The sequence below is a fragment of the Centroberyx gerrardi genome, chromosome 14 (assembly GCF_048128805.1).
Source record: "Centroberyx gerrardi isolate f3 chromosome 14, fCenGer3.hap1.cur.20231027, whole genome shotgun sequence".
Classification (NCBI taxonomy): domain Eukaryota; kingdom Metazoa; phylum Chordata; class Actinopteri; order Beryciformes; family Berycidae; genus Centroberyx; species Centroberyx gerrardi.
In genome coordinates this window covers 6817320-6829266 of record NC_136010.1, presented here as the reverse complement: position 1 = coordinate 6829266, position 11947 = coordinate 6817320, and the positions used below count along the sequence as shown (strand labels likewise).

General features: G+C 42.1%; 1 protein-coding gene across 1 annotated transcript; it reads left to right on the top strand.

Moving 5' to 3' along the window:
• Positions 1-151: 151 nt before the first annotated feature.
• Positions 152-7760, top strand: LOC139930465 (uncharacterized). The gene is made up of 8 exons (XM_071923671.2): positions 152-233; positions 481-610; positions 2318-2418; positions 4656-4742; positions 5470-5617; positions 6273-6352; positions 6516-6609; positions 7350-7760. Exons 2-8 carry the CDS (start codon positions 499-501, stop codon positions 7757-7759), a joined length of 1032 nt encoding a protein of 343 aa, XP_071779772.2. The 5' UTR covers positions 152-233; positions 481-498; the 3' UTR covers position 7760.
• The last annotated feature ends 4187 nt before the right edge of the window (positions 7761-11947 follow it).

Genomic DNA, 11947 nt, shown 5'->3' with positions numbered 1-11947 from the left:
CTAAAGAGAAGTGACAGCTGTTGTCCAGCAGAGGGCACGCGACCAGCAGCACACCTGAGTTTACTTCCGGGGAAGCAGAGTCAGCCATTGGTCGGAGATGATCTGACGTCATATCAAGATTTGTGGGTCTTGTAACGCACTTACGCAAAATGTTTTGTAACAGTTGTGTTGCAGTGAGTGGCTTTACGTGTAAACTGCGCTTGAAGTGTTAATTCGTTAATTCGGAGCGCAAAGTAAGTATCTTTTAATCAATGAATTGATTTTAGCGCTTTAGTTCCTGCACAATCAAACAGACTTATGCATGATCAAGCTGATTGACAACACTGTAAAACAATATTGCAAGAGGAATACCACACATAAACAGCAACGGTGTGCCACACTCTATGCATTTTGCCTTTTACTATGAAAAAGTAAACGTGCTGCTGTTTTAAAACTCCACGTCAGTTATTATTGTTGCTTCTTTCTCGCCCCTTCATTTAGCTCACCGTTGACTGCAGCATGGCCCCGGTGCCCAAAGTCAGACTGGCCGGGGGTTTGGAGATCTGCCGGGTCCTGAACGGGATGTGGCAGGTGTCCGGGTCGCACGGGCCGGTGGACGAAGTCAGAGCAGGTGAGACTCCAACCAGGGACGTTACAGGAACATAGCAGAGTGTGTTTACCGCATTAGATGTTGGTTTTCATTTTATACACTGTATGGCCCCTTCACAGCAAGTGTAACTGTAGACCATGGGCGTAGGAAGCACGGGGGGACAGGGGGGACATGTCCTCTCCAATATTAAAAGATGATTAAAATGTCCCCCTCAAAAAATAAACCACGACATTGTGTTATTTTGCCTCCGCATTGAAAAATCAACCGCGGGACTTTTATTTTGAAAAGCCTTTGACTTCGTGCAATGTGGAATTAAGTTGAATGAAGAGAGTATCTCCGTATGAAAAAAGTGCGCCACAAGAAATAGTCTTGACAGGGCTTCATATCGGTGAGGAGCAGACAGCAGCCAAGGCAGCGCTCCAAACTGCAGCCAAAAACAAAGCTGTATAGATCATGTGAAGAGGTGTCACTCTGGCCCTGAATTAAATATCAGATTGTAAAGAATATAATGGCTTACATTCTGATGCAGGCCTTTGTGGGCAAAACGACAATGGAATGATATTAACTGTGTAGAAAAAATAAATACATTTATATTGTGAGCAGAGTGATGCCTCTTCACTTGATCTGATGGAGCAGAGCAGTCAGCGAGCACAGGGCCGTTAAAGTGTCAATCATAATGAAGAAATTCATGGTAATCAAACGGCAAGATGTCCAATCAACACTACTGGTCAGGTGCCGATAGAGAGAGAAAAGAAAAAAGACGATGTGCAGCAAATGAAAGGTATGATATTGCGCCAAGGAGGAATAAATGTGTAAAAAGTTATATAAAGCTAGTTTTCATGACTGTCAACAACAAAAGGTCAATAGTTTTGTTGCCACTGCTTCCAAAAAGCACAGACATCTGTCCGTCAGTTATGTAAAGACAATACTTTGTCTATTTGCCTCAGTGTCCTGTATGCTTGTAAGTATGTAATCTTTCTCTGATATTATTACAGCACTATATTTTCGTCTGTGCTGATTTTTAAAATGGCAAGGTAGGTTAGGCCTAGTTGTTTTGCAGCTAAACTTAAACTTAATTCTTCACCATATTGGATGGCTTGCATCTTGTCTGAAACGTTTCTTTGCATGGCTCATTATTCTACCGTAATGGAACAGGTACTGTGCTGGCTTTACTTTATAATGAACATCTTTTCAAGCTAAAGCCAGTCAGTGTTGTAGCAGGGCTTGGAGAAAAAACACACTTAGCTCTTAAAAAGGACCAGTGCACCGCAAAAAATAAATGACTAGAAACCAAATAATATCAGTGCAGTTAGTTGGAAGGAAAATACAACAACATGAAACACTGTAATTCGAAGACGGACATATTGTTATTGTATTATTATTAATGAGAAACAGGCGAAACTACCATTCTGAAGTCATGGATGCGCTCCAAATTTATGCATAGTCATGGAAAAGTCATGGAATTTTACATCAAGGCCATGGCAACAGGGAATCCTGTTTAAGTCTAGGTTCATTCAATATTTCTGTTTGTACACACAGGATCCAAGCACAAATATTTGAAAGTTATAGTTTTCTGTGACGCTAAATGAATCTCCCTGATGTGGTAAACAAGCTTTTGCATGTGGTGTATATAGGCCTAGACTGTTAAAATTAGCCTGTTAACACACACTCTCTCTCTCTCTCTCTCTCTCTCTCTCTCTCTCTCTCTCTCTCTCTCTCTCTCTCCAGTTGAAGCCATGCAGGCCTATGTAGATGCTGGTCTGACCACATTTGACATGGCAGACATTTATGTGCCTGCAGAGGAGATATTTGGACAATTCAACAGCCAGGTACACACACACACACACACACACACACACACACACACACACATGCACATGATCCAATGGTCCAATATAGAAACAATTATGAACAATTGCAAGTTACATATAAGGACTTAATTTGCTCACACATGCAGACACCATGAGCATCTCCTATCACTGTTAGGATCATTTCTAAATTACATGACATTTTAATAGACTTGAAATCTAAATGTCCTAATGGGCTGTAGCATGGCAATAGACAGTATGTAACATCAGGGTTTGATGGGAAATATGCAAGACAAATACCATTATTTTGAATGTAGTGATTCAAAATCTACATTTTGTCGTTTTGTCGGGCAAAAACCTTGTAACTCCATTTTTGTTTCAACTTAACCTGAAGGATTAAATCTCCTCTGGGTTGAGAAAATTCTACAACCTTGGCCATTCAAAACCCATTGGATTAACTGTAAAATGTATTGACATCAAGCTATTTGAATGAGTGGATAATGGAGATGATGTGGAGAGGGTGGTCCAAAAAAAAAAAAAAGTCTCGCCAGGCTTTAGTTTCTAGAACTAGCGGTAGAGAAATCAACAGGCTGTGAAGCAGAGTGGATGTCTTGCTGCGTTGTTCAGCTGCCTGAACCACAGGAGGGAGCTGATGGACTGTAGTACAGTCAGGTTAGCACTCCATAGGGGGCACTGTCTGTGTGTGTGTGTGTGTGTGTGTGTGTGTGTGTGTGTGTGTGTGTGTGTGTGGTGACAACATTTGTAAGAGAGAGACAGAGAAAAAGAAAGCAAGTAACAAAGAAAGAGGGAGAGAGAGAGAGAGAAACAGGCAGCTGAAGCAGCTTCTCATTCTGATTTCCAACAAGGATAAAACAGATCTACATGCAGGGTTGAGTGGTAACAGAACACTTGTAACAACATTATGTTTTCTAGATATAGAAAATGTAACCGTAGTTACAATACCTTAAAAATAATGTATTCTGATTACAGATGCTTGTGACAAATTGGAGGATTACTTCTGGTAAGAGAAAGTGAGAAACTCAGCAGGCGATTTAAATAGTGGCAGGCATTCTACGGCTTTATAGAATTACTTAAATAAAAAGTAATCAGAATACATTAACTGTAATGAAATACATTTTAAAGTAGCCTACCCAGTCCTGTCTACATGTACTGCAGTCATGCCTTGTTTTCTCTGTAAGCCAGTCCTGCCCACTTATTGATTGTGGATATTTTCAAGCCAGTTGTTAGTTTGCTGTGTTCTCACCAGTGCACACTGCACAGATATTGAACACACACGGTTGTAAATGCCCATGCTGCAAACACACACACAAACATTCACATATGCATGCAAACTAGCTAATGCGTTCTCCCTCGCATACACACACACACACACACACACACACACACACAAGCTGTCAGGTCCCGCTGTGCGTCAGATCTGAGGTTTTGTGGCTGATGTGTTGTGACAGTCTAATGGTATCGACCGCTGCCTCAGCCGTTCACCTGGAATAACATCCAGAGAGAGGCTCCACTCTCACTTTCACTCTCTTCTTCCCACAATTCACCTCAACACACACGTGCTTTCCAGGCTCTCCCTCTCTCTCTCTCTGTTCATATGTTGCTCTCTCACCCTCTGTCATTTACTGTTTCCTTCTCACTCTGGCAACGTTCTCTTCTGTCCTCCCACTTTCTGTCTTTTAATTTTGGGCACTAAGCTGGCAGAGAGTATTTACCGCCATCCTCATATGATCCATCAGCCTCCGTTCACAATCTGGCCAGCAAAAAAATATTTCTGCACAAGCCTTGACTTAAAGATTACTCCGAAAATATTGTTACACAGTCATTTACACATTCACATTTTAGACATTAAACTGATGCACTTATCCAGGCGCGTACAACAAGGGAAACAGCAGAATAAGTTAGTCTCAAATCCAAAACATTACAAACTAGGAGGAGAGCACAACCTCTGCCATCGCTCAACAATTCTCCAAGACATCATTCATGTCATTTAAACTTTACGTTAAATTCATTTCTTGACCCTGCAAACATACCCTTAGGACTTGGAATAAAGTCTTTATCTCCGTTAGTTTCATAATTACAGTATGGCTAAAAAAATGATAATTGTCTAATGGTGGAAATCCCAGATCCAGATCACCACAGAAGGCCTATGTGTCTACCAAATTTGATGTAAATAGTTTTTGAGATATCCTAATTCTACATTTTTCTGATTTTTTTATTACACATCGTCTAATCCGTAGCTGAAGTCCAAGTCCTCTGGGAGTCCCACCCCGGCTCTGCAGGGTCTGACCAAATGGGTGCCCAGACCAGGACCAATGGACCGCAAGGTGAGCCGGGGAGAAATAGGTTTAACTCTATCTGTCATGTTTTACAATGAGAATAGTTCCATCCACTAGAGAGCAGTGTGTGTCTTTAAAAGAGACCGGAGACCCTCTGAAGGAGGAATTTAATTGAAGTTAATGAAATTCTACACATCATCACTGTGTTTCATCTCTGAATACTCCACATGTAAGTGAGTTGATCGTGTTATTTTAACACACTGTTAGAGATGAGAGTCCACTGGGATGATTCCTCCATGCCCTTCATTTTCAAGTGATCTAACCACATTTCTGGTTGCATTTAAACTGCAATATGAATGTTTTGCAAACAAAATATTGCTTGTTTAGTGATCTAATTGCATAGAATGTACAGTATTTCTATTATTGTTTTCAATCCCAAACACACGACGCAAAGCAAAGTCCAGTGAACCAAGAGCATGCTTCTTTTTATGTTTAATGTTGTGGGAGGATAGAAGCACAGTGAGGGATATTAAAAATGGATGCACACGTGGAACTGCAGGGCATTTTGTATGTATGTATGTACACAGAGAGAGAGAGACTTGCTGTCATAGGGGATTGAACCTGGGTCTTATGGTTGAAGGAGGATCTCTCTACTCACTACACCACCTTGTTTAATACAATCATTTCATTTCTCATAAACGGCAAAGTGTTTTTTGGGAAGTGTGATGTTTAATTTTGAAAGCATCAAGTTTGAAAGGTGTCCCTCTGTGTTCAGGTGGTGGAGAAGGCTCTGCAGCGCTCCATGGCCCACATGCAGGTGGACAGTCTGGACTGTGTTCAGTTCCACTGGTGGGACTATGGAGACAAGAGATACCTGGAGGCTCTGGGACACCTGTCTGACCTGCAGCAGGAGGGACTCATACGTGTGTTCACTGCACTGTGCAGACACAATACACAAACACACACAAACACAAGAGAGACAATAGATGACAAAAAGAACACCTTTCTGACCTATTTACATTTTCTTCATATCCAGTGTTCATGTAGTTTGGACGTATATGTGCTTATGCATATGTGTGTGTATACAAAAATGTGTATGTATGCACATATGGTTCTAGGTATATTTCTCACGTTTTTTCTTGACTTCTTGACCTCTTTTTTCTACTTTTTTTCCTTTCTTTGTCCTTTTTTAAATGTAATTTAATTGTGTGTATTGTGGATTTTACAAAAGCACTTGCTAAAATAAAATATTATTAATCATAAAAAATATATATATATACTGTTTTCAGACACACACACACACACACTACATACACATATACATGAATGGCAGTCACACTCTCACATATGTATGGATTCAGACCACACACACACACACACACACACACACACACACCAATCCCAACAGTTGTATCTGATCTGTCTCTGGAGGCAGTTTGCATAAAGTGTGTCCAAATAGGAGAGCTGACGTGTTTCCTGTGGCTATGTGACCTGTTCTATGATCCTAGATCAGTGTTTTTATTCTCCAAAGACTTTTGCATCAAATCCCGTCTGTTTCCTCTGTTTTCTGTCTGTCAGGAGAGCTGGCCCTCACTAACTTCGACACTCAGAGACTGGAGGAGATCACCAGCAGAGGCATCCGCATCTCTAGCAACCAGGTAACTAAGGCCTCCTTTAGACACTATAATAGACTAACTTCTATAGACTCTTAAGACTCCCTCTGTCTGTCTCCCTCTCTGTCTCTCTCTCTCTCTCATTCTCACACATACACACATATGACTGTATATATTGACTCTGTACATGGCTGTGTCTGTCCTGCAGGTCCAGTACTCTCTGATCGACCAGCGACCAGCAGCGAGGATGGAGGAATTCTGTCTGGCAAACAACATTCATCTCCTTACTTACGGGACTCTGGGTTAGATACAGCAAATTTGCTTAAATCCAATCATATTTGACCTACTCTATATTATACCCATTCTATCAATTGTATTACTTGTATCAAATACACATGTGTCACTCAAGTGGAACAATTACAAGGGAAGAAGTGTATTTTATGTTTCATGATGTAAAAACAGTGTAAATAGCATATTAACTATCCTGCTGGGTTGGAGTTAGGGTTAGTGGGGTAAAGAAGTAAAATGGTGGGTTTCTAAGATGGAGTCGCTCCAAGTGACGACACGTCCTGTCTCCCCTCTGCCCTCCCCCTTCCCCCCCCTGTCATCTTCACTCCTTCACTCTGTCGCTCCCTTTTTTGTCAACCTCTTCCTCCCTCCCTCTCTGCATCCCATCCTCCTCCTCATATCCATGGTCTCCATCTTTGCCCTCTCCTCTTTTTGTCACCCTCCTCCCTTTTGCTCCTTCGTTCTACCTTTGCTTCCTTTCTGTCTCCTCCTTCCCCTCGCTTCACCCTTTCCTTCTCTCTGTCCTCCTTCTCATCTCTTCTCTCCTTCCATCCATTTATCCCCGTTCCCTCCATCCCTCTTCCTCCCTTCTCCTGCTTTTGCTTTCACTCCATCCCATATTCCTCCTCCTGCCCTCCCTCCCTCCTCACGCCCTGACTACTTTAACTCCTTCACCCTCTCCCCCTCCCTTCCTCCATCTCTCCTCCATCCCCCCTCCCTCTATGCCCCCTCTCCTCCCCCTCTCTCCTCTCAGCTGGAGGTCTGCTGTCAGAGCGTTATCTGGGGAAGGTGGAGCCTAAGTCCAGGGCGGAGCTCAACACCTCCTCCCTCTCCAAGTACAAGAAGATGATCGACTCTTGGGGCGGCTGGAGCCTGTTCCAGGACCTCCTCGTCACCTTGGAGACCGTTGCCAAGAGACGCGGCTGCTCGGTGGCCAACGTGGCGACGCGTTGCATCCTGGACCGCCCCGCAGTGGGCGGGGTCATCGTGGGCTGTCGCCTCGGGGTCGCGGGGGCGGGGCAACACATCAGCGACAGCCTGCGCAGCTGCAGCCCCGAGCTGAGGCTGACGGAGGAGGACCTCGCTGCCGTCGAGGCGGTGACGCGGCGCTCCAGGGACCTGATGGCGCTCATCGGGGACTGTGGGGACGAGTACAGGAAGTAAAGAGGGAGGGGGGGGAGGGAGGGGGGACTGACTGACTGAATGTGGCAGAAAGAGGGAGGAGGAGGAGGAGGAAGAGAACGAGAGGAAGGAAGTTGGAGAGGGAGGGAGAGAGAAAGCAGAAACAGCGCGGCTTGGCGCTGTAGTGGAAAAACTACACAGTTGATGCCCATTCTCCATTCTTTTACCTGCAATTTTTTCCACATTTTGTGTTTGTCAGTTTAGATTCAAATCAGTTTCCACACACAAGTTGTAGCTGCTCTGTGCTACATAATCCAGAAGGGTAAATAACTGCTGGAGCGAAAACATAAGAAGCCAAATTGCCTAAAATTGCCTTTTTCTTTAACTTGTATAAAAAAAGATAATCTGCCACACAAGGTGTAGTTAGTTTACCGACTAAATAACCGATACAGTAAAACAGGTTGATCAAGCCTCTCCTATAGCTCAGACTTACTCTGCTTCAGTGCTTTTTAATGTGTGAGAGAAGTGTCTCATTCAGTCTGTTTACATTAAGGTGTCAGCTATGTTTTTTGGTTGGAGAAAATTCAGAGAAAACATTCAAGCAACTCTATTAGTTTATATGAATCAATGTCTCCTTAATTCTCAAAGCTATGATGCATTTATATTGTGTGTACAATATGCAAAAGCTACGGTGCAGTGCAGTGTCTGAATTAAGTATTCCTAAGCTTTGTTTCTTTATTTTTTTAAAGTTGAATTACACATTCTTTAAGTTAAATCACATTTTCCTTAAAATGAAAGAAGGAATGTATTGATAAGGCGAATAATAAAACTTAAAATTTTTGCTATTTTCCTACCTTTTATTTGTTTGTTTAAATACAGTATGTGTTTTTCCATCCTAATCTAGTTAATTGGTTGGGCTTGATGGCATGAGACAATGTGAGTTGATATTCCTTTGTGTCTGTGAAACCGGCCATGAGGTAGGCTGTGTGTGTGTGTGTGTGTGTGTGTGTGTGTGTGTGTCGGGGGGGCGGGGGCTCAGTGAAGTGGAAGGAAGTTGGCGGCCCTGTAGCACTGTCTGGCCTTACAGATGACGAGAACGCCACAAAATGTACATTAGACGACACACACTCATACATAAACACACACATTAGACGACACACACTCATACATAAACACACACATTAGACGACACACACTCTCATACATAAACACACATTAGAAGACACTCTCATACATAAACACACACACTGTATAAACAAGCTTTACAGAAATGTTAAGCTCCCCATCATTAATTCTCTGTTCTAAGAGAAGTGTGTGATGCTTTGTGTGAATGGAGAAGGATTGAAATACATTAAACTGTGTGTGTGTGTGTGTGTGTGTGTGTGTGTGTTTGTGGCGTTAATGGGGGCGAGTACATTGTTGGGGCTGAGTGTACGCATGTTTGTATGTATAGCATGCGTGTAATGAATTCATCTGCATATGTGTGTGAAGTGAAGATGAGGTGTCTTCATGTGATTTTTTGCATGTGTGCATGGACAGTGTATGTATATATTTATGTGTGTGTGTGTGTGTGTGTTGCAGGTGCAGTCTGTCCCACTAAAATGGGAAATAACAGCAATTCCATCTGACAGGACCTCAATTTTGGAGGCATCTGTTGGGAGGCGTGTGAGCCTGTCCACATGTGTTTGTATGTACGATATGTGTGTCTCTGTGTGTGTGTGTGTGTGTGTGTGTGTGTGTGTGAGTGGGACTGTCTGTGTCTCTTTGCATCGATAGAGAAGAATCCATACGACAGATTGACAGACAGACAGACAGATGCTTAGATGGCCGCAAAAAAAAGGACGCCCATACTGATCGCCTCCCAGGCTGTCTGCACGCTCAGTACGTACAGTGTGCAGAGTATGTAAACACACACACACACACACACATATGCACGCACACAATCTGTCTGTTTCGTCTTTCCTCCCTCACACACACCCAGCTGACGCTCTCTCTCTAGCTCAAAGACCAGACGGACTCCTGCTGCGCTATAGGACCGGGGTCAAAGGTCACGTAAAAAATATCACATCCAATCTTCTGTGACCCTCCTCCCAGCTGGGGTTCGGCACAGTGCAGCACAGCGGACAAAGGACTGTGAAATACAGTGAAAGTCTCCTGCAGGGACAAAGAGGATTCTGTATACGGCGGCTCTCGCTTTATAGCATTTATATAAAGTCACACTTCAGAATGATCGCCTGCTTAGTATGTTCAGTGCTGCATTTATGAATCTATTACACAAACTTTTCAACAACAGTCCTTTTTATGTATGTCTTGTATAAGTTACAGTAAAACCAACAAGTAAAGCTGATTTTTATCTGAAGCGAGGTTTATCAGATCCATGCAGAACATCAGAGGGGAAGGAAAACTGAATAGCCTGCTAACCTGAACCTGAACCCTGGCTAGAGCCCAAAATCTTCAAGTTCCATCCCAGAAAATATCAGACATGAGTAGAAATATAGTCAGTTAAACATGAGTAGAAATATAGTCAGTTAAATACTATGACAGATGAGTTCCTTGGTTATAGGGCTGGGCAATATTGATATCAGGATAATCATAGAAAGTTTTTCTATATATACTGTATGATATATGACAATATCTGCTAACATATTGCTGCTGACAATGTGAAAACTTCAATGTTTTAACTTGAGAAAATGTTCAGACTTCTTGGGCTGATGAAACCACTTTAAAAACTGCATTGGAGAAACTCAAAAATACAAGATGGCCAAGCTAACATCAAAGCTGTTTTTCTGAGTTTCTGAAATGTTGACATTTTGGAGATTTTCACACCACAGCGACAACATGCAAAATCACACATTAAATAATCACATTGATCTTCATTACACTAAACTGCATGGCATTATAAAGTACAAATCAAATGCTGTAATTTTTAAATAAGTTTCCCTAATTTGTTCCAGATCTAATTTTGTGAGAGATTTCGATTAGTATTTGCTTTTTATCATTCATTTGGACAACAGAATTGTGTATCACGATATCATTATTTCATTACAATGTGATTCTATTGAAAGACAATAAATGATAATACTGAATTATTGCACAGCCCTACTTAGTAAGTAATGTTAATTTGCTATAAGGAGGCCTTGTAATTCGACACAGAAGTATAATTTACCCTTCCACTAAAACCTTAAAGTCTTTCTTATTCTGGAGTTGAAGGACAGTGATATTAACAATTCACCTTGAGCATGCAATATATCACACATGCAGCTCTCTCTCTATTTCTCTCTCTCTCATACACACACACACCTCACATGGCCTCACATGTACATACGCACACATGCTGCAGTCCGCTTGAATCTTTCAATAGGCTTTTCAATTATTAACACACATGAAAGATGCACAACACGTGGAGGATCTGGGCTCGTGTGATCCTGTAGGCTTTCAGGGTGCCAAGTGGACTTCACAGCCACCCACTTACACATACACTTATACACACACACACACACACACGCTGCAGTAGGTGTGTCTCAGCACTATATACAGAAATGCACATTCTTATATAAGAGGACAGCACAGTCTGAGGTCCCAAGAGTCATTTCTGCTGAGTGTCCCTAAAGCCTGGACAGAGATCGGTAAGAAAGCCTTCAGGATCGCTGCAGAAAGAGCTGAAACTCAGAAAACTAGTTCCTCTTTCTTAGTTTAAAGCAGTTGTTAGGCTTATGGAAGATGGATATATATATAGGAAATTAATTGTTGTTCTAAGACTGTTCCAGTGTTTCTTCTCTCTCCGCCTCCCTCCTCTCTGTCTCCTTCTCTTCGTCTCTTTTTCTGAGAATATGTATTACTCATCATGATTTTGCTGATTTGTTGTTCAGCCTGAAGCTAAAAGTGCTGCTGTAGTCTGGACCAGGTCTCCCTTTTTAAAAGAAATCCTTGATCTCAGAAGGACTAATCTGGTTGAATTCAAGTTAAATGACGTAAATAGATGAAATATGTATGAAGAAGTAACTCATTACCACCTGGTTTCTTCTGTGCAGGACCCAAAATGGATCAAATGATAAATGAAATTCTTGATTCTTGTTATAATGAGAAACTACATTTCTCATCTCAGTTCCAGACAGATCCATTGCCTTACTCCATTAAAACAGAACAGAAAACTCACTATCATATGAGTTTCATAGCATTTTTTATGTTCACCTCAGTATATCCAGTGTTGTTCAGAAACCTGTGATGGCA